This window comes from Lygodium microphyllum, chromosome 4, assembly GCF_053477565.2.
Source record: "Lygodium microphyllum isolate KBCC chromosome 4, Lygodium_microphyllum_v1.1.10, whole genome shotgun sequence".
Taxonomy (NCBI): Eukaryota; Viridiplantae; Streptophyta; class Polypodiopsida; order Schizaeales; family Lygodiaceae; genus Lygodium; species Lygodium microphyllum.
The window spans coordinates 76832753-76856895 of NC_141138.1; the positions used below are offsets into that span (position 1 = coordinate 76832753).

General features: G+C 44.5%; 1 protein-coding gene across 2 annotated transcripts in view; it reads right to left on the minus strand.

The window, feature by feature from the left end:
- LOC148037197 (GRF1-interacting factor 2-like) overlaps positions 1–23584 on the minus strand; it is an 85345-nt gene extending 61761 nt beyond the window's left edge. Inside the window, exons 1-2 of one of the 2 annotated variants that reach the window (XM_087676122.1) lie at positions 23338–23584; positions 5861–5985 (exon numbers count right to left, since the gene is read on the minus strand). In XM_087676122.1, coding sequence (XP_087532248.1) covers positions 5861–5869 — 9 coding nt within the window. In that variant the 5' untranslated portion in view covers positions 5870–5985; positions 23338–23584. The remainder of the gene's footprint in view (positions 1–5860; positions 5986–23337) is intronic. The other variant, XM_087676121.1, reaches the window with a different exon arrangement.
- Positions 23585–24143: the final 559 nt, after the last annotated feature.

Here is a 24143-nt window from a genome sequence, read left to right on the forward strand (position 1 = left end):
ATGGTTGTTATAACCAACCTTCCTCCTCGCGTAGGGTGGTAAATAACCTGATTAAGTACTATTTACAGCAATTAACAAATTCACAAAACTGAAATGCACACTTTACCATATAATCTTGGACATTGGACACCCTGTTGGTCCAAAAATTGGCATCCCTTTTAATATTTATTTAACTTAATTGAAGAAGAAGTTGATGTACAATGGGATTCTCCCAATCCCTTTCGGTATTCCAACTCCCCTTGCTGTCCAAAATGACAACAAGTCTTCAATCTGATTTGCCCCCTGATTCGGGCAATCAATTGGCCTTCACCCGCTTTGATGGAGATGGACAATGCCCCAAATTCAATGATTTTCTTGTCCCTCTACTTGAATAGCATAAAAACAACTTCACCATGTTGAATCTAAGTCTTGGAGCTTCCAATTTCTGGCACGCTTCCCAAGGCTATTGCTAAACCCTAATTTTTCATGCATATTAGTATTTACAATAGAGAAATCTGAAATTTCTCAGCCTCTAGTTAGCTCAATGTTGTAATCTTCGAAGCAAGGCTATAGAAAGGCTGAGAGATGAGAGAGAATGCTAAGAAGAGAGAAAATTTAGACTTTCTTCGTTGCGAAGAACTAAAGAAAATTTGTCATTTACTGCTACTGCCCTATCTCAACAGCTTGTAGATGCAAAGAACTGAAGAAAATCAGTCATTTAATTTTGTTGCCCTATCTCAACAGCCTGTAGATGCTGTCACTTGCTGTTGATTGGTCTTCTTCTACCCCTCACTGCCTCTGAAGGTCCTCCAATGGCTGCAAATCAAACCAGCACCATCTCCTTCCTCTCTCTTGCAAGCTGAATATACTAAAAATGCCTCTCTCTAGCCTCTAAAGACGTTTTTCAGTCTTGCATGGGCATTTTTGACAAGTGGCAACCTTTCCAAATGGTTTTTCCAGCATTATCCATAATTAAATATTAATTTTCAGTCTTTAAATACTAAAAATTAATCTAATAATTATTTCGATACCCTGAAAAATAATCTAACTAGCCAATAATTAAATTGGCTAGGCAACTTCCATTTCCGAGTGTCTCTATGCCATCTTTGATCATCAGATTGACATTAGGTACCATTAAATACCACTTTTCTAGTGTCACCAACTGACACTTATGGCCAAATAAATGACCTAGACCAACAACTGGCACCAAATACCACCAAGCACCTATGCAGCATAACTTATAGCAACTTTCACCTTTGACATCCCATGATTTCCTCAGGTCCCAAGCTCGTAAATTTACTCTAACCCTGTTACACCTCACATGTGCAACATTTACTTAACCATGTGATTAAAAATTAATCCACATGTAAAGTGAGGTTTCAAAAATACATGTCCTCATGACACTTGCTACACGCCCTGACATTGCATTTGCAATGGAAGTGGTTAGTAGAAACATGGCATATCCTGGCAAAAAGCATTGGGAAGCAGTGAAGGGTATCATGAGATACCTCAAGGACATAAAGAACTTGTGCACCTGCTTTGGAAAGCAGAAGTTATTTGTTATTGGCTTCATGGATGCAAACTATACCGGTCATCCTGATGACTGCAAGAAGTCTACTTCAAGCTATGTGTTCACGTTCACAAGGGGGAGCAATCTCTTGGATATCCAAGCTATAAAAGTGTGTTGCATTGTCTACTACAAAGGAAAAGTATGTGGTTGTCACTGAGGCATGCAACGAGGCTTTATGGCTTTCACATCTAGTGAGAGAGCTTGGCATTATAGAGGTTCCTATCCTCCACTGTGATAGTCAAAGTGCTATCATGCTAGCATGGAATCCTGTCTTTCATGGAAAGACAAAGCACATACAAGTGAAGTATCATTTTATTAGGGATATACTTGATAGCAAGAGCATTGAGCTTGTCAAGATACATACCGATTATAACCCTGCAGCCCTTCTCACAAAGGGTCTTCCAATAGAGCGATTTGCTCATTGTCGCCAGATGATGGGGATTGGATAGTATATGTGTATTTTAGCTTTGTAAATACATAGCCTTAGCTGATTCTTTTCTCTACCTTCAACCACGTTGCCTTTAGGTGGAAGGTTATTTGGGAATAAAGGGTCACCATGCCTTTTACGATGTTCGGATGTGCACGCACCCTTACACATGTTTTTTTTTTTTTTTTGTGTGTGTGTGTGTGTGTGTGTGTGTGTGTGTGTGTGTGTGTGTGTAAAATCAAAAACCTAAAGAGGTACTTTGAGATTGTACCCATATCGAGTCTTGCGCTCTCACTCTCTACTCTACACACTCTCTCTCTCACAGTGTGAACCACAACATCGAGTGTCTCGATCCTCGTACACTCCAGTGCGCTTCACATTCATCTTTACATTTCTTGCCCTTCCATCCCACTACAGTTTCACATTTAGATTTTTCTACCTTACATCTTGAACCTTGCTTTAGACCTACCTTAGGTTATCTAGTCTTAGTACACATTGTCTTTGATGCACATTTAGGCTTTGGGCCATCATTACACACTCAAAGGTATACTAGTTTGCACCTTGGTACTTTATTGTCGGGAATGCCACCCACATATTATGGACCTCTTTCATATCCACAAGTGCATCACTCTGTCTTCTGGCCCAGTTGTGAGGGAAATCCCTCTCTAGCACACTATACCACACTCCCCAATTGCTCAAATGCACGGATCCCCCTTTTGTGTTGATGAGTCACCTCCTTCATTGAAGAAAACAGGGATTGAAAAGGGATTACCTAGAGACTTAGACCCAATCCAACCGTCCCTGGTTGATCCTTAACACGTGATCTCAGTCTAGTTCATTCAAGAAATAAGGGAGTGGTACAGTTTCGCAATCATAAACGCCCTTCTAGCATTACTTGCTTTTAAAAATAGGTTTTGTATATTTTGCTAGAAATTTAGCATATAGATAACAACTATCACTCAACAGCAAAGGGTATTAAACTCAAATCCAAAATCACAACATCCATAGCTAAGGGCATTCTACCCATACAAAAGGTAAATCCCAATTTTCAAACCAACCTCAACCCCTTTCCGCACAATGGTAGTGCCACTCCAAGGCAATTGAGATGGGATCTATCCCAAAAAGATAGTGTAGTTTCTCCACCCTAGTATCCATGTTCATTAGTGACTGGCCACTAGTTCAGTGGATCCTTAATCTCCCTCTCAATCAGAGCCTTATGGGATTTTTGACCAATTCAGTTATTACCTGCCATTAGGCTAGTTTCTAAGAAGTCCTAGATCATCCTTAGGAACCTTAGACTAGCTATGTTTCCCTTAGGCTACCATAGGCTTAGCCATCCTCTTTTATTTTTTTCAAGTCTTCCATTGTACATTTAGTCACTTCTTTCTTTAGTTACTTCTATTGCATCTACACACACTTAAATTCAATTTTTCACTTTAGTACACAATCCAAAGTATCTCAATATCAAACAACTACTATGCAGGTTTATTTACCAATACTTATATGCCATGCATTTCAAGACCAACACTACCAGTATTTACTAGTCTTAAATGGGCTAATGGTTTGTTTTTTTATGCTTGCCCTAATGAGTATTGTCTCCATCAACATAGATACAAAGATACTATCTTCTTTCCCAAGATTGGGACTTGGGCATCCTTTTCCCTTATCATGGTTGAAACTAGCCTTCATTTGGCGAAAGGGTAGTAATGACCTAATTTAACTCTAACTACAACAAGCAAATAAATTCACATAAATTGAAATGCAAATGTTACCACTTAATCTTGAAAATTCAACACCTAATTGACCCTAAAACTTGGTGCTCTTTGTGGTATTTATTTAAGTTGAATTGAAAATGGATGGAGTATGAAGAAATTGTCTAAACGCAAAAAGCACAAAACCAATCATACAACAAAGCACAAACTAATAAACTCAGAACACAATTAGGATAAGGGTTAGAGTAACTCAAAGACAGTGAACACAATGAATAATAAAGTGAATGAATAATGAATATACAGTGCTCATGCAACAAGCACACTATGCAGTGAATATCCAACCTCGAACTCTCGTATCTCTAGGATCAAGGCAAAGGTTATGAGCTGTAGAGTGTGACGTACTCCAAAAGGATCCCGAATAGTAGCAAAGGCAGCTTCCAAATGTTGAACACCAACAAGCACAACCAAGGAAGGTTGTATTTGATGCAAACGGCAGTGCAAGAGAGAGAAAGACTAAAAATGCAGGTACCTGAGAAGAGAGAAAATCTGAATGACAATTGTTAGATGCAAATGCAATAGATAGGTAACAGAATGTCAGGGCGGCAGCCAAAAAGTGCAAATGCAACATTCAGGGGAGAGAGAATATCATAGTGACATTTTCTAGCTGATGGCGACAACACCAAACTGTAGATAATAGCTCTTGGAATCTAACAATAGCTACAAACGAGCGATGAAGGCTAAAATTAGGCGCCAAATGATAGCAGATGGCTAATGGAAGCTCTAACTGCAGTATTCTCCGTGAACGGAATACGGGCAGCAAAGCTACTGCTTTTCAAACCTGCAAAAACGAGATTAAGGGAGAGTGGTGGGCTACATGTTTATTTATAGAAAGTTTGGGGCACCCAAATTAGGGTTTTGCATGTGGGACACAATAACTCTCTAGGATTACTTTTCTCTCTCAGACCCAAAACTAAGCCATGAGAAATAAACCCTTCATATAGAGTTTCTTTTAGCCCAATGCATCCCACCCAAAGCAATGATTTTTTCAAAAGATTAGCATTAAGTAATGGTTTCAAAGCAGTTTTCGTCCCATTGAGTCATTACGTCCCAAAGCACGGGAAAGGAAGGATGGATAGCTCCACTACCTTTATAAAACAAGCAAAACAATCCCACACACTACTAGGATAAGCGTCTAGGGATTTCTGTGTGTGTGTGTGTGTGTGTGTGTGTGTGTGTTTGAATCACATGGAGAATATGTTGTGAGAAAGGCAAAACGAGAAAGTAAGCAAAGCTAGCATGCAAGCATAAGAAAAGAAGTGCCTTTGAAAACCACCATGTGTAATGCCATGAGTATGGTGGATCCAGAGTCAACCACTCCAAAGGTGACTGAAAAGGGATAAATGCACATAGATGCATGTTTATATGAACAGAATGTGCAATGCCACGAGTATGGTGAATCCAGAGTCAACCACTCCAAGGGTCACTGAAAAGAGATAAATGCACACAAATGCATGTTTACATGAACAAAATATCGATGCAAGGGGTAATACAAAGAATGATGCAAATATTTATGCTCATGCAAAATGCAATGCAACGGTACTACTTGGATAGTGCTCTCGCAAGGGAATCGTTCACATGCCCAATTATCCTTTTACAATCATGTCAACTTAACAGTACGGATGAGGTTACAAATGTCCAGAATACATAATACATAATAAATAAATGGCTAAAAGTAAAAAGCCGTAAACATCATCACTATCACTATCAAGAGAAGGAAACCACCCCCTCTCAAATTGGAAGGAGAAGTAAGAAAGAAGCACCCTCTCCCCGTCAATCTTAAGAAGTACAAAAGAGTCTATCCAAGCCAATCCGTGCTAGAAGTTACTGTAATACCAGCCGGTTGACCGCCTTACTTAAAATATCTACAAAATTGTCGCTTGACGGCACAAACTCTAAGCGAATGGTATCTAGCTCAACTTGCTCTTTAATGAAGTGATAGTAAACCAAGTATCGTGCCCAAGGGGTGATTATAAGATTACCTACAAGGGCAATGGCACTCTGGTTGTCGCAATAGACAACTGTAGGCGACTCACAAGAAAACTGTAATGCAGCCGGTAAGTTACGTAGATAGATAGACTTCGTAGTGCCATCGAAGAGAACTCTATACTCTACCTCGGCCATGGAAGCCGCTACGATCTCCTGGTTCAAGAGATGGGTGTTGTACTCAAGGTACAGATGTAGTCTCCACAAGAATGCCGAGCATCAAGATCTCCCGCCTAATCAGAATCAATGGAATCCTGTAAGCATAAACCATGACAATAAGTTAGTCCAAAATTATAGGTACATCTTAAATATCTTAATATACGAAGACAAGCAATCCAATGATATATTCTAGGTGCATTAAAATACTAACTAAGCAAACTAATTGAGAATGCAAGATTTGGCCTAGTATAAATCAACCAGAGTAATTTCCCTACAACAAAATGAGCATCAAAAGGCTGATCCGAGATATCCTTGTGCAGATGGACAGTGGAATCTAGATGCGTGGCAACTAGCCATGTCCCATCAATACAATAATGTTGCATCAGCTGTAAAACATACTTCTGTTGTGATAGAAAGATGGTTTCCTCAGATCTAACAACCTTCATCCCCAAGAAATAAGATAACAATCCTAAGTCTGTTATCTCAAAGATACCCCAAAGTTGTGCCTTAATTTTTGCAAGAGCCGCAGAATCTCAGCCAATGAGTAGTTTATCATCAACATATAGCAGGATATAGCTAACCCCTGTGCTAGTGGTACATACATATAGATTTGGATCATAGAAGGCAAAATGGTATCCATGAATCCATAAGAACTCGTCCATCCTATGATACCAAGACCTCAACGCTTGCTTCAGCCCATAAAGAGCTTTCCTCAAGCGAAATACCTTATCAGTTTGGTCAGCGGAAGAAAAGCCAGGAGACTGCTCCACATAGACTTTCTCCTCCAAACAACCATTCAGAAATGCACTTTTGACGTCCATCTGATCAATCGGCCAACCGTGGTGAGCGACAAGCGCAATCAACAAACAAAATGATATCAACTGAGCAATAGGAATTAAGGCATAGTCAATGCCGTGCTTTTGTCAGAAACCTTGCACTATAAGGCAAGCCTTGTACTTTTCTAAAGTACCATCAGCCTTTAACTTGGTCCTAAAAATCCACTTCGTCTCGATGACCGCCGAGAACGATCCACCAATATCTAAGTCCCATTGCAATCTATACTATCTAGTTCCTTCTCCATAGCCTCAAGCCACAGAGGGTCTTGGAAAGCCTCCTACCTGTTAGCCTGCTCTTTTTCAGTCTCAGTCTGTCATCTCCTGGTTGTGAGCTCCTGTCAGAGTCTGACAGGAGACAGAGGAGCTCTGTCAGTGTGTTTTTATGGCTGCTTTAGTCAGCATGCAGCCTTGGGCATTTTACAGCCCAAACTGGGCTGTTTCTGGGCTGACTGCCCATTATTTTGGGCAGTCAGGCAGATCTGGCCATAGTCGGCCAGATCTGGCTGGTCGGCCAGTTTGGCTGGTCGGCCAGTTTGCTGGCTGGGGGGCTATTTATAGCAGCCCCCCCAGTCAGTCCAGTAGTTGTTCTCTGCAGGTACAGCACTGCTCCCTCCGTCTCTGTCTCCGGCATTGGTGCTGCCTCTGCCTCCAGTCTGTCCTGGTTCCCTCACTGACGCTCCGGGCTGCGTGCAGGGACTGTTCTGTCCATTCCAGTGTATTCAGCATTCATCTCAGTCAGTGCAGACTTTCTTCCTTCATTCTCTGCTTTCTCTCTCCTCTCCTCTGTGTTCGTGTTCTTCTTCCGCTGCGCACTCTCACATGGTATCATCGCCTGATTGAGAGCACGGAGGACGATCTTCAGGAGAGAAATACCATACTGCTGCTGCCAACAGATCCACAACAGCCAGGCGATTGCTTCAGGCGGCTGCCAACAGGTCCATCCCAGCCAGGCGACTGCATCAGGAGGCTGTACAGCCTGCGTTTGCTGTCCACAGGGGCTGCCACGTCATCCAGCGACGCAGCAACCCTGCGTTTGCTGCCAGGCGACCTCTCCTGCTGCAGGGCGACCTCCCTACAGGCTGCGTTTTGCTGCTCTGCAGGTCGCTTCCACCCCAGGCTGCTCCTTTCCTGCTGGCGACCTCTGTCCGGGCTGTTTCCTGGTGCTGGTGGTCTCTTTTTTGGTGTTCGACATCAGATCTCTTTGCGTTTTGCAGATCCAGGTGTTTGTAGGCACTCTCTGCCTGCATCTTGGTGGTTGGTGACCACATTGCTGGTCCTATTTCGATAGCGGCACAACTTTCTTTGGTATTTTGCAGATTGGAAGATGTCTTACTAGTTTTCAGGCTTTGAAGACTCAGAGGATGAGCTTCTCTCTCATCATTCCTCTGAGCGGAGGCGGGACTATCGTGAAGTTCGACATCGGGAAGACCCTCCTCGCACTCGTCCTTCTTCAGTCCATGCATCTCAGAGGGTTCCATCTACTGCGAAGGTTTCTTCCGTGAAGACTGCATCAGCTGTGCGGATGCCTTCATTGATTTCCTCTATCCAGGTGCCGATTCTCCCTTCCTTTCCGAAGGAAGACAAGTTGGATGGTTCCAACTACTCCCTATGGTCATGCAAGGTGGCTTGCATCCTCGATACATTTGACCTTTGGGAGCTTGTTTCTTCGCCCATCGACCGACCCCCCGTGGATTCGTCCGATGGCACCTCTATGGACCGTGCAGCCTTATGGGATAGGCTCAACTCTCGAGCCCGTTCCTTTCTTTTTATGAGTCTCCATGATTCTGTTCTTGTACATGTTCACAGGTTAAAGACCGCGGCGGAAGTATGGACAAAGCTTGCGTCTTTGTATCAGCACAAGACATTTGCCCACAAGATTTCCCTGGAGAAGAAGTTGCGGATGCTCAGCCTTGATGGTTCTTCTTCCATGAAGGAGCACATCACGAAGATGGAGGATATGCGAGGCGAGCTAGCCTCTCTTGGTCGTCTGATATCGTCTAAGGATATGGCGATGATTCTGTTGACTCAGCTGCCATCACCCCGTTATGATGTCTTCTATACCAGCCTCATCACTTCGAGGACCCGTGAGACTCTCCTATGGGAGGAGCTTTCCCCGCTTGTCTTGGAGCATGACGAACGACTCAAAGAGGTTGGAGCCAGTGGCTCCACCAAGGCATTCACGGCTGGCACAGGTGGCGGCAAGAAGAAGAAACAAAAGAAGGAGAAGGCCAAGGACAAGAAGGAGGAAGACAAGAAGGATGCGAAGGAGAAGAAGCCCAAGTGTCCCCATTGTGGGAAGGGCACTCATCTCGAGGAGAAGTGTTGGCAGAAGTATCCCCATTTGAAACCCAAGGAGAAGGACTCGAAGGCGGCCCCAGCCACAACAGAATCTGCATTTGTGCATCTCTTTGTTGAGGAAGACAATGCCTTAGCTTCTACCACACAGGAGAAGCCTTGGCTCGTCGACAGTGGAGCATCTTCACATATGACCTTCCGTCAGGATTGGCTTCAGGATCTTCGTTCCAGAGGAGGTACAGTCACCATTGGTGACAATTCTACAGTTCCTGTTCGCGGAGTGGGGACTTTACCTATGTTTTCTGACAAGCGGTCTTCCTCTGCCAAAGTTCTCTATGTCCCTGATCTGGGCTTTAACCTATTGTCTGTGCATGGTCTTACTCAGTTGGGTACCCGGGTCATTTTTACTCAGGATGCAGTCACAGTGGAGGATGCTTCTACAGGTGATGCTCTTTGGACAGGTACACAGGAGGGTGGGCTTTATACGCTCACAGCCTTGGCTGCGCGGACTTCCCATGAGCTTGGGCTGCTTTGGCATGCTCGGTATGGTCATTTGAACCTCGATTCTCTTCGCCGGGCTTCTAGGAGGAAGATGGTGGAGGGACTTCCTGATTTCCCTCCTCTTCACACATTGTGCCCTAGCTGCTTGAGGGGCAAGCAGCACCGGCAGCCTCACCCGCAGGTTGCTTCTAGGCGGGCTACCTCTCCGCTTGAGTTGGTTCATACCGACCTTTGCGGACCTATGGGCACGGCCTCCCTTGGGAAGGCCAAGTATTTGATGCTGATTGTGGACGTCTTTAGTCGTTATGTGTGGCCTTATTTCTTGGAGTACAAGAGCGAGGCGTACTCCCGTTTCTGTGAGTGGCAGGTGTTTGTGGAGACCCAAACCACTTCCCAGGTTCATGGTGTTCGAGCTGATCACGGTGGAGAGTTTACTTCTCATCTTTTCTCTCGGTTTTGCAGGGATCATGGTATTCGGGTGGAGTATTCCCATCCGAACACACCATCAGAGAATGGTGTGGTGGAGCGTGCGAATCGGACCATGATTGAGATGGCCCGATCTATGCTGGAGCATAGGAGTCTTCCTCATTTCCTTTGGGGTGAGGCGGTGGCTACAGCGGTGCATATACGCAACCGCTCTCCGACTTCGGCGTTACAGGACATGACTCCGTATGAGGCTTTCTTTGGCAAGAAGCCTTCCGTGTCCCATTTTCGCATCTTTGGGTGCGATGCTTTTGTCCATGTGGACAAGAAGAAGAGGAAGACGAAGTTCGACTCTAAGTCGCGAAAGCTTATCTTCGTTGGTTATAGCACGACCACGAAGGGATATCGGCTCTATGACCCAACGACGCGGACGGTTGAGGTGAGCAGGGATGTGATCTTTGATGAGGCTTCTGCCTCTGAGGATCCGATTGATGGTTCTCTTACCGATGTTTCTTCATCATCGACGGACCCCCCCCCCACCTTCTCTCCCTTCACTTCCTTCCAGGATGCCTCTTAGCACCCCCCCTGTTCCTCCTCCTTCGGCTTCTCTTTCCCCCTTGGTGGATGTGCCTTCGTCTACTACGAGCTCTTCTACCGCCACTTCGGGGTCTTCACGGGATATAGAGCCTTCTTCAGATGCGGAGGATCTACCTTCACTCGGTGAGGGGGAGTCCCTCTCCGATTTGGGTGCTTTACAGGTTCCGGAGACCCCCCGGTCTCCCTCACAGCCGCAGGAGTCTCTCAGGATTCCTTTATGGTATCGCCGGCTCATGCAGGATTCAGGTGTTACTCACTTTCCTGCTTCTTCTACAGGTCCACGACGATCAGCCCGTTTACAGGCCCAGCGGGACAGTTCACTATGTGTGAACTATGCTCTTATGTCACAGATTCTTCAGGATTCCGAGCCTTCCACAGTGGAGGAGGCTCTTGCACAAGATATTTGGAGACAGGCTATGCAGGCCGAGCTCGATTCCATCGAGCGAAACCATACGTGGGAGCTTGTACCCCGTCCCGCGAAACGGAAGGTGATTGGTGTGAAATGGGTCTTTAAGACCAAATATCTTGCAGATGGCTCCTTGGACAAGCATAAAGCTAGGCTTGTTGCCAAGGGTTTTGCTCAGCGTGCAGGGTTGGATTACTTTGAGACTTTTGCTCCTACTGCCAGGATGTCTACCATCCGAGTTCTTTTGGCTCTTGCTGCTCACCACCGTTGGCCTGTCTATCAGATGGACGTCAAGTCTGCTTTTCTGAATGGCGTTCTTGAGGAGGAGATTTATGTTTCACAGCCTCCTGGTTTTCTTGTGCAGGGGAAGGAGGATCATGTCTACAGGCTGCGGAAGGCTCTTTATGGCCTCAAGCAGGCTCCTCGTGCTTGGTACCAGCGGATCGACCGCTTCTTTCTACAGAGTGGCTTTGCGCGCTCCGCTTATGATCCCAACCTCTACTTCCGGGTTGTGGATTCTCTTTCGGTGTTCCTCATTTTGTATGTGGATGATCTTATCATTACAGGGAGCGACACTCAGCAGGTGGAGCATACACGGTCCATTTTACAGCAGGAGTTTGACATGACGGATCTAGGGATCCTTCACTTCTTTCTAGGTCTGGAGATCTATCAGATTGCACAGGGCATTTTTATCTCGCAGCACAGGTACATCTCCGAGCTTCTTTCGGAGTTTGATATGGTTGATTGTCGGCCTATCTCATGCCCCATGGTCCCTGAGTCCAAGCTTTTGACAGCTGGAGTTCCTCTTACTGATCCCACCCGTTACAGGTGCCTTGTCGGCTCTCTTATCTGGCTACTTCACACTCGGCCGGATATCTCTTATGTGGTGGCTTTATTGTCTTCTTTTATGCAGACTCCTACCCAGGATCACTGGCAGGCTGCCTTGCGGGTTCTTCGCTATTTACAGGGGACTCGATCCTTCGGGATCGTGTATGGAGATGGGATTACTCTTTCTGGTTGGAGTGATTCTGATTGGGCAGGTGATGTGGATTCGCGACGATCCACTACAGGTTATGCTTTCACCCTTGGTTCTGGTGCTGTCTCTTGGAGCAGCAAGAAGCAGCCTACTGTGGCCCTTTCTTCTACCGAGGCTGAGTATCGGGCCCTATGTTCGACCGCTATGGAGGCCGTTTGGCTCCGTCGCTTGCTCGGGGAGATTGGCTTTTCCCAGACCGGACCTACGGAGCTGCGCGTGGATAACCAGAGTGCTCTTGCTCTGGCCAAGAACCCGGTGTTTCATGCTCGTACGAAGCACATTGAGGTTCAGTATCACTATGTTCGAGAGCGGATCGTGGATTCGGAGCTGGTGGTGGTCTATTGTCCTACGGCGGCCAATGCAGCTGATCTCTTTACGAATCCGTTGCCTCAGGCCTCTTTGCTTCATCACATGCGGTTCTTGGGTCTTCAAACTCTCCCAGGAGTTGAGAGGGGGTGTTAGCCTGCTCTTTTTCAGTCTCAGTCTATCATCTCCTGGTTGTGAGCTCCTGTCAGAGTCTGACAGGAGACAGAGGAGCTCTGTCAGTGTGTTTTTATGGCTGCTTTAGTCAGCATGCAGCCTTGGGCATTTTACAGCCCAAACTGGGCTGTTTCTGGGCTGACCGCCCATTATTTTGGGCAGTCGGCCAGATCTGGCCATAGTCGGCCAGATCTGGCTGGTCGGCCAAATCTGGCCAGGTCGGCCAGTTTGGCTGGTCGGCCAGTTTGCTGGCTGGGGGGCTATTTATAGCAGCCCCCCCAGTCAGTCCAGTAGTTGTTCTCTGCAGGTACAGCACTGCTCCCTCCGTCTCTGTCTCCGGCATTGGTGCTGCCTCTGCCTCCAGTCTGTCCTGGTTCCCTCACTGACGCTCCGGGCTGCGTGCAGGGACTGTTCTGTCCATTCCAGTGTATTCAGCATTCATCTCAGTCAGTGCAGACTTTCTTCCTTCATTCTCTGCTTTCTCTCTCCTCTCCTCTGTGTTCGTGTTCTTCTTCCGCTGCGCACTCTCACACTACCAACTCTCCGACTCAGAATGTGCAATGTAATCAGTTGTAAACAGCGAAGCATATGAAGCCTGAGGGGCGAACCGAGCAAACCTTCTAACGCCCTCCGAAGTGGAATCTGATGGAAGGATCCCCCAATCCCACATGGTCTACAGGTACCAATGAGGTAACGGGTCTTATGGAGAAGGCTTGGGAGCTGACGTATCTGCAAGAAGATCAGGAGTGGACAGTAGACCCGACTCAGTAGGCACACTCTCAAATGATGTGAGCGAAGGTGAGGACAAAGAGTCCAGTGCAGAGGACTGCACCATATCTCTATTATCAAAGACGACATCCCTCCGAAAGATCACCTTGTTCGTCTGAGAATCAAACAGACAATAGGCTTTCACTTCGAACGAATAGCCCATAAAGATCAAGAGATCTGCATGAGAGGTGAGATTTTCTATCTTGTTATCAAGAATATGCATACAAGCACAACTACCGAAAACTCTAAAGTGAGAAATAATAGGCCGAGAGCAAAATAATGCCTCGCACAGAGTCTTTATAGGAACCACCACTATCGGGCATTAGTTGAGGATGTACACTAAAGTGTTAATAGCCTCGACCCAAAGGTGCTCAGGGAGCTATGTTATGAATAGCATAGAGTGTACCATATTTAGGACAATCCAGTTCCTACGCTCTACAACTCCATTCTGTGTAGGGAAGTTGGTAGAGGTGAGCTGGTGTGCAATGCCTTGCTCGCGTAGAAACTTAGAAAACTAGTGGAAGGTAAATTCACCACCAAAATCACTCCTCATAGTATCCACACGACAACCAATCTGGTTATGAACCAGCAGCACCCAAGCACTAAAATAAGTGAAAGCGTCGAACTTGTGCTTGAGGAAGTACATCCACATGTATCTAGAAAAATCATCTACGATCAAAAAGAAGTAAAGTGCACCATTTAAGGTGACAGTGGATGTGGGACCACAAAGATCTACATAAATAAGCCGAGGGGGTTCAATAGCACGAGTGATAGACTACTGAGGAAAGGGTATACGATGTTCCTTACCTAGCTGACATGCTTTACAAACCTCTCGAGAGAGTCTTAGGCGTGGAAGACCCTCAACCATCCCCTCACGTGACAGCTTATAAAGAGAGTCATAGCCCAGATGTCCTAAGCGAAAATGCCAAAGATGCTTAGAGTCTGTAGGCTCCTATGTAGTGGTTAAAGCCTAGAAGCGATGGAACTCCGAATCATCGGTAGTCAACTCAGTAAGAGTAGGTCATGTAGTAAAGGCCATCAGGCTATGCCTTTCCATGAGCAATCATTAAACCAGTCTAAGAGTATAGGATCTCAACGGTGGTCGCTGTGAAGAAAACTGCTTGCCCCAACTAGCAAACTAGTCTTAATCTACGACCTCAACGGTGGTCACTGTGAAGAAAACTACTCGCCCCAACTAGCAAAGTTGTTGAATGGACAACAAGTTCACCCCAAGCGGAGACATGATAGACATCATCCAGCAAAGCGAGATCAGGATCCAGGCCAGTGGAAAAACTAATGCAATCCTAGGTCTAAATCTTAACAAAGGAGTTGTTTTCTACGTGGACACTCCTCCCAACTACAAGGACTCAGGAAATAAAAATGTCCACTCTAGGAGTCATGTGATGGATAGCTCCACTGTCCACAAGCCAAACAGGTACTGACGTGCTCAACTGTGACAAGTGGACTCTGCAAGCACCTCAACAGAAGACAACTCGCAAATATGAACGAGACTCACATCTAATATCTCTAAGGATACGATGTGGGCCTCTACATACCAATCAGACAAACCCTCTGGAGTTAATAAGTAGTTCGTCAACTGTGATGACAGACTGATGGTAGTGTGGGTCTGGCCTCTCCACTACCCTTGCTGAGGGTTGCCACCACCCTGCTTCCCCTATTGGGGGTTACCCAACTGGGATGCAAGGTTCTAATTCTTGGAATTTGGCTATGTGTCTCTTGTCTTAGTTCAACACTCGTCGTCTTAATAGCCAGTCTTTTGACAATGTTGACAATACCTATTCTTTTTAGGTACATTCTATCATCCAAGTTTAAGAGAAAATTAAGTGTTTCCTTGGGATTTACTAGCCCTATTTTGATTTTGATTTCGATTTGAGTTTGTGTACCCTTGCCCTGTTGCCCTCTCTGAGAAGATGCAACAAGAGCCCCCTCTACCAAGGATGTGTTCTGAAATTGATTGAACAATCATGCGTAATGCAACAGCTAACACACTCAAACTCATAAAATGTGGACATCTAAGACTATAAAATCACCTATTGCACAAAATGGAAATATTTTCATGGTAGCTTGTTAGAAAACAGGGTAACCTGATCGTCAGAGGACTTAGAAGCCCCAGTGGTTTAGAACTTAGCAAGGAGACGTTGATACTCAACCAACTTGACTTTCAAGTCATCCTTGTCTATGATTTTGAAATGTTGGAGCTCATGGTCCAAATTGAAGCAACAAGTCCTATCCTAAGTCGCATAGCAATCAGTCAAGTGTGCCCAACGCTCAAATACTAAATCGAATTGTTAAAGCTAAGAGTGAAATTCAAGCAACAAGCCCTGCATAAGCTCAATAATAGCAAAGACGATATGAGCCATCTATGAGTGGCAAACCTTGTATGAAACAAGAGTGTGATCAGATTGGGGTCCCAACCCCTGCACTAAATCCCATAGGTTTTAAGAGTCAAGACATGCCTCATCAAATTTAACCAAGTGGTGTAGTTTGATCCATTGAAACAAGTCTTGTCATCAAATGCATGCTTGGCAAAAGAGGAACTAGAATCATGAGTTGTCTAGGAAGATAGATAAATGGGATAAGATGGAGCATAAGATAGTGGTGGTGGTGGTGGATAAGAACGATAGAGATGGATAGGCAAAAATAGGCTGTTAATGTCCAATGAGTACCAATTGCTATAAAGGTACTGAAACGCATGTAGATTCATATGATATCATAGGTGTAGATGGAGGCACTGGGACACAATAGCCTTGTCCAAATGTCGACTAGGGCACTATAGAATGATCAGATGGTTCACTAATTTATGCCATAGAGGCAAACTACGATACCGAATGATCCACACTCGAGTATATCTAGGATGCACTCCCAGAGGAATAGACCGAAAGTGTGTGTGGGAGGGCGAGCCTCCGTCACAAGTATACCACCCAAAAACAAGTATGGAGAGGTCCTAGAGACTATGCCTTACTATGCAGAACACCGCAATGTGGTGTGTGGTACTGAACAATGTGGTGCACTTAATGAAAGCAAAGGAAGGTTCAACAAAAGATGAGGAAGGGATAGGTGGGAGCTTAAATGGATTTGTGATGAATGTTGTTGTGGGAAACATCGTAGGTTTCTTTTGTCCATTAAATGCATTAGATAAAAATGCACATACTCCATATTGACCATGAGAAATAAAATCATTTGAAGAAAAAGAAAGGGTAGGAATACTTGCAAGTTCTTCTTTTAGCTTTTTACCTAGTTTTGAGTTCATGAAGAAATGCATATCTTCCTCATTACTCACAAACCAAAGCTTGTTTTTTAGAGTCTCTTCTTGATGAGCATCTCCCGATCCAATAAAAAATACAAAATCAATTGGCATAGAATTTGAAATAATAGAGTTCATACCCGGCATTGGAGAAAAGAAGTATTGTGGAAGTGATGTGTAATCTGAGCCAGGTTTCACTTGTGGAGGGCCGGTCCGTAGTGGAGATTCTGAAGGTCCTGCAAGATCATTAGTTTTGTGCACCAAATCTAAAGGAGAAACTCGGGCTTATCTTCAATCTCTTGCTGAGCCCTATGCATAAGGATGAGATCATACTCAGCGGCAAAAATTTAATATGGTCTATGGACTCCATGGTAATCTGATAGTTCTCCGCCCTTGTCAGGTCAGGCAATAGCCCTTCTGTTGTTCCTACTTTCACAAATAAGCTTTCCAATCAAAGGCCAATGTCTCTCAAAGAGCACCTACTAGCTCTGATACCATATGAAGAAATGCTCTAAACACAAAGAGCATAAAACCAATCGCACAACAAAGCACAAACTGATAAACTCAAAACACAATTAGGATTAGGGTTAGGGTAACTCAGGGACAGTGAATACAATGAATAATAAAGTGAATGAATGATGAATATACAATGCTCATGCAATAAACACACTATGCAGTGAATATTGAAGCTCAAACTCTCGTATCTTTGGGATCAAGGCAAAGGTTATGAGCTGTAGAGTGTATTGTACTCCAAATGGATCCTAAATCGCAACAAAGACAGCCTCCAAGTGTCGAGCACCAGCAAACACAGCCAAGGAAGGCTAGATCTTATGCAAAAGGCAATGCATGAGAGAGAAAGACTAAAAACGCAGGTACTTGAGGAGAGAATCTAAATGACAACTGTTAGGTGCAAATATAGCAGATAGAGATAAGACAATGTCAAGGCGGCAGCTAAAATTTGCAAACGCAACATTCAAAGAGAGCAAATCAAGGCGATAGTTCCTAGTTGATGGTAACAGCACCAAACTGTAGGCAACAGCTCCTCGAACCTAGCGACAGCTGCAACAGGCGATAAAGGCTAGAATCAGACACCAAATGGTAGCAAATGGTTGAAGAAATCTCTAACCACGATACTCTCCATGAACGAGGTGTGTGCAACAGAAATACAGCTCCTGAAACCTACAAAAACAAGATTAAGGAAGAGTGGTGGGTTGCATGCATATTTATAGAAAGTTTGGGGCACCCAAATTAGGGTTTACATGTGGGACACTAACTCTCTAGGATCACGTTTCTTTTTTTAAAAAGAGATTTTCTTCATTAATTAAGTGTATTTTAGGGCTATTTAAGTTAGGCTATTACAGTTTTAGCTCAACATGGAGTAAATTGAGATTCTTCAATCTCCTATGCTAATCCAAATGCCTCTTGCTGCCACAAAATGGCCAACAAGCTTTCTTGTCGATTTGCCCTTTGATTCACTTACAATATGACCTTCAATTGACCATTGGCAGTCAAATCTAGCCCCAAATTGTTAGAGATTCAATCATTTCCCAAACACGCATTGCAAGCTACTATTGTAGAGTTAGCACTCTTAGGCACAATTATGCATTTCCTATTCATCAAGTCAGATAGCTCAATGCAAACTACAACCTATTTCCACCTTCACTGGGCAGTTGAGTAGGTTCTACATGTTGTGCAGGTTGCCATATGGTAGCTGGTACTTTACTCGCAACAATTCCATTATGGCAGCAATCGGCCAGTTTAAACTGGTTGACCTGATTATTTTACGCTTTTTCTTCATCTTCATGCCTATTTATAGGCAGCCTGCTTTGATCATTCCACTTATCAATTTTCAAGTGGAGAGAGAGATTGGCTCACGGAGATACTTCAACAGCTCGTGTATACATCTGTCTTCTTCATTTCAGCATTTGTATACTGCAGATTTCTGATTCTACTATCTCTTTTCTTGCTCCCTCTTCTCTCATGTTCATTTTCTTTGAGCCTTGTCTTTATGCTTCCACATTCGCTGCACTCTAACATAGTATCAGAGCAGCAATTGAAGGGCTGATTGATCATGGGCAGACCTGAACAGGAGATTTCAGCTCAACAAAAGTTTGTGTTTTCAGCATTAGAAGGCTAAGACAAATAGGTGCAGTGCGGGAAAGGAGCAAAATTGCTGTTTCTTGCAGGTTTTTGCCGTTCATGAAGGAGAAAAGGCTACGTTCTCTGCCTTTTGGAGCAGATTTTGAGTTTTCATCACCTCAAGCAATTGAAACATGTTCAAGACAAGTGGAGAGAGGCCTACAAGCATCATTTGCCAAGTCAGAGGAGGCTGCTCTTATTTTTGTGCAAGTTATTAGGTGATGATGTCTTCCAAGTTCATGGAGTTTTAGGCTATTATGGAACATAAGGTTCCCGTGTTACCGATTCTTCATTCTGATCAAAAGCTCAATGGGGAGAATTACCGCATTTGCCAAGTAATGAAGCTTTCCGTCCTAAAGTCGCATGATTTGGCCATGGCTCAAGAGATATGGCTGGAGTTGGATCGAGTGTACAATCGGACGACCATTATGAAGCAGGTGTCTCTAGAGGTTCAAATGCGGACTTTGAGTCCCAACAAGTCTGCTTCTATGCGAAAGCATGTCAATGATTGCAAATGCAAGTCCACAAATGCAGCAAAGGTGATTATCTTGGAGGACACGACAATAACACTTCTTTTGCACAGTTACCGCTTGGATTTAGGGCATTCTATTCTGCCTTCATTGCTTTGGGCCAGACAAATATCCTTAAATGGGAAGAGTTGGTTTCGATTGTCTTGGACTAAGAGGAATAACTCGAAGGTTATAACACTCCCAAGACGAAGGCGTTGATAAGTCAGTCTTCCCAACAGAAAGAAAGAACAACAATAATAACAACAAGGACAAGAAGACCAAGCAAGATAAAGCCAAGGAGTCTACTTACCACATTTGTGGCAAGACAAGTCATTGAAAGAAGGATTGCCCTCACAAGGACAAGAAGGACACCAACAAGGAGAAAACTACAAAGGACTTGAGAACGGTGGCTGCTCCATTGGCCGCCTTCCTCCATCTAGAAGTGATTGAGGATGCTCCTCTCATAGCCTCTAATGTAGCGACGTTGGCCCCCAAATCTCCTAAGTGGATTGTGGATAGTGGCACTTCCTACCATATGACTCCTCCTACAAATGGTAATGATTGTATGCGTCCAATGCATGGGTAAATTCCCATAGGTCAGCTCTTGTGTCCCTATCAAAGGCAAAGGTGATATGCAGCTTATTCCACATGGGCAAAGCAATGCCCACACATTAGAAGTTCCTATGTACCGGGTTTAGGATATTATCTTCTTTCAATGAGCAAGATTTGTGCTCTTGGTCTTATGGTTGGGTTTGATAAGGACTCTTTTCTTGACGTAGATTCTCAACACATTCTTTGTGTAAGTCATGAGAAAAATGGAGTTACAAGTTGCAGACTTCATTAATCTTTATCTCTCTTCTTCTTTCTTCTCAAACTCATACTAAGCTATGGCATGCTCGATTTGGCCACCTCAAGTACAAGTACCTTTGAAAGGAAACTCACAATCAACTCATGCGTGGATTACCAGAGATTGGGGTGAGCCACCTACCATGTACCCTACATTCGTGGCAAGCAGCATAGAGATCCTATTCACAGCAAGCAGCCCTTGGAGCTTGTTTCAACAGGCTTATGTGGACCAATGCGGACAGAGTCCCTTAAGGGGAGTTTATATTTTATGCTAATTGTTGATGATTTAGCAAGATGACTTGGGTGTGTTTCTTCGAGCTGAAGTCTGAAGGTTTCTTACACTTAAAGGATTGGTTGATCGTGGAGGAGAATAGGTCTGGCAAGAAACTCAAGACCCTGCATTCTGACAAGGGAGGGGAGTTTGTCTCCAACGAGCTGGCTAGGTTTTGTGCAAATCATGACATACATCAAGAGTTTGCAAACACAAACACACCTCAAGAGAATGGCATATTGGAGCGGAAGAATCGCAATGTGATTGAGATGGCACCGACTATAATGGAGCATCAACAAACACCTCAATGTCTATGGACCAAAGCAGTGGCCACCACTATCCACATCCCTAATCGATCCCCTACATCAACCGTGGTTAGTATGACATCTTTTGAGGCTTACTTTGGGAAAAAGCCAGATGTGTCTAATTTCAAGGTGTTCGAGTGTGATGCTTATGTTCACATCCCATTGAAACAAAGGGATAAGTTTGAATCATCTTCAAAACGCAAGTGTTTGTGGGTTATAGCTTGCAATCCTAAGGATACACACTTTGGGATCCCATTTCACAAGAGGTATACAGGAGTCAAGACAATCGCTTCATGGAGTTTCTAGTTGCAGAGGGGCGTGTTGAGCATTCCATACTTGGAGATCTAGGTGACAGTTGGACACTTGATCCAATGCCCTTAGAGCCTCTACCTCTTGAGGCTCCACCATCAGTGGAGAAGGAGATTGCTTCACCACCAAATTCACCCATTGGGTCGGCCAATGGACATTCCAGTGTCTTCAGTAGAGACAAAGTAGCAAGTGGAGTATCAGCCTCCTCCTCGTTGGACACATGATGCACTCCATGATGCAGGTTCCTGAGGAGTAGCAACCACACGATGGCTCATAGTGATCTTGAAGAAACTAGGCACACTCCACTAAGCTTGCTTGTACTAACAATTGTTTGATGTCTCGTGCCATGTAGAAAAGAGAGCCCACCTCCGTAAAGGAGGCTTTATAGTCACGGCATTGGAAGAAGGCTATGGAGTAGGAGTTGGATGCAATTGAGTGAAATGGCACTTGAGATCTTGTGCCTCGCCCTGCTCGCAGTAATGTGACTCGAGTCAAATGGGTCTTTAAGACCCAAGTACCATAGTGATGGCACTGTGAATAAGCACAAGGCACGGCTCGTTTGCAAAGAGCCACATTTTGTTGTTTACAATAGGCTCCTAGCTTGGTTACACTCCATCATCTGGACAGTCTCCTCAACACCTATTCAGGTCTAATTGTTGTTTCGCAGCTCTTGGAGGTTAACTATTGCTCTGACACACTTCTGCAAGCTGCCTTATGCTGATTGCCCACTCCTACATTAGATTTAGCTCCCACTAGTGGTCACTATACTCAAGATCTATCTCAAGTGGACCTCACACTCTGACTCCTCCCTCAACCCACTCCTATGAGACCCACCACTGCCTGTTTTCTTGCCATTGAGCATTTTGTACACTTTTATTGATTATTCATTCATTTAGTTATCTTCTTTCTCGTGTCTTGTGTTTCTATCTATGCTTGAGTTCTCTCTGTTTTAGTTATGGTTGTACACTCAATGTTTTCTTTTGAAAACCCTATCATATCTCCATACCCATCAACCCAATATTTGGTCTTGTAGACCTGTGTAACCCCAATCATCTTCCCCCATAGAGGACATGAACCGAATACCAAGTGTGTTTCCACACAATGGGTTCAAGCTCATCCCACAAGGCAAGGCACAAAGTATCCTATATCAACGCCTCCTAAATTGAAGTAGGCTCTCTATCCTCCATAATCCTACATGTAAGAGCATAGTTCACACTATAATAAACAACATGTTGTTGCTACCCCTACGAACACAAGATTCTGTGTGATCTCTTGAGGCCATCCACAATGGTCTCTAGAAAGGAATGAACTCTAGACTTTGTACAAGGGTCTAGAATTGTTGAGGAAAATCTAACTATTGTGAAGCCTATGGCTCCTCTCACTTCCCTTATCATCACCCTTGGGCACTGACAAACCTATAATTGGCAATTGAGGTTCAAGCCTCACTAGAAAGGATGGTAAAACTTGTGGGGAACCCTACTAACTTGGGAGTAGCCCTAAAGCAAGCATGTGGAGCAACCTATGGTGAAGGCGGGAGTGGGGTAGGGGCCTTAGCACAGTAGGAAGCAAAGGTGGAAACCAAGTTGAACAAGTGGGTCCTAAACAACGAAGGTTTATGCCTACATATTAGTGGAATCAAAGGGACCACATGGTAGAGTGGTGCACTAGACATATCATCCTCATGGAGACATCATTTGCTATCCTATCACTCTACCACACCATTCTATGATGGTATGTCAACACTAGCATACTTAACCTGAACGCCATGAGAAAAACAGTACCGCTGGTTTTCATGGGAGGTAACCTCCCCAGTTGAGTGGACAACCAATCTGATTTTGGCAGTCTCTATTGGTGATTTTTGTACTGAATCGGATTTTCCTAGGTGCTTTCACCCACGTAAAAATGGCTAGACACCAAGTAGCATTCACCGGCTTTCATCATAGGTGTCAAGCTGATGACCAACAAGATATGTTGTGTACTTTGTTGCCACTTGTTCAATCCATTTTGAATGAGTTATATTCCTCCCCTGCAAGCCTAACACAGCATAAACTGACTTTTGGAAGTATTTCCAATCTGTTTTGACATTAATGGTGTCCCGTAATCAGACAAGTGAGAATTTTGGACGTGTTTCCGGTCTCTTTTGACGTGAATGTTGACCCCTGATTAGATAAGTGAGACCTATGTGGAGATCGTGGAGTCGCTGAAAGGACCAGTTGACAAAGGCAAAAGAATTTTACACAAGACAAGCAAACGAAAACAGAAAATGGTATTTCTCCTTTTTTTCGTGGAGAAGTTTGAATCAATGGATTGAAATATCTACAAAGGGCCTTCTGGCGAACCGAGCAGACGCAAAGACAGGTTGAAAACGGTTCTCTCTCTCTCTCTCTCTCTCTCTCTCTCTCTCTCTCTCTCTCTCTCTCTCTCTCTCTCTCTCTCGCGGAGAACAGACAAGCACAGATACCTTCTGAACAATCTCGGTGGTGACTGAGGGGATAGGGGGGAAGCCAGCGGCCCCGGGTGGCTGCAGATGCTGCTGCATTTTCGACGCAGCCCGCTTCTGCTCAAGCTTCCCCGCGCATCAACAGCTTCTTGACGCAGCCGAAGTGCAGCGGGGAAAGGCCACACACGTCGAGGTCGGGTGATGAGACAATCAAAAATGGTATTGGTAGTGGCGCGAGCAAAGATTCCTGCCACCTCACCGGACAGCCTGCTTTATCTACTCATGACAAACTCCCACTTTATATATCATGTTAGATAATAGATTGCCTTAGGGCCTCGTCACGACTCCCCCCCCCCCCCCCCCCACGAGAGTGTGCACTAGAGTTCGGGAAAAATATTATTGAGAAACTTATAGAAATCCCATTAGGGCCTTGTCATGCCGCACACAAGGCGTGCCTGCTAATCTTTGGGAAAACTACTATTGACAAACGTACACAAATCCTATTTTACAAGCTAAAATCCTTTTAAGTCTAACCCTAAAAGCTAGCCAGTTCTATGACAAGCTAAGATACCCCTTTCTTGATTACCAGTGCAAACCGCATATTATGAGAGTAGAAGCTATATGTAAGCTTGGTGGACTATGACTTGTATGTAGATGAAGTCTAATGATCCGATGGCAAAAAGGTGACCTTTGTAGGTCTAACCTTTAGGTTAGATAGAGTAATTAAGTTGGCACTTTGAGGCACACTACATCAAATTGTGAGGTGTAAGAGTTATTAGGGACCTTGTTTTGGAGTTAGGTGGCAACAAAAGTGGCCTTTGGCTAGG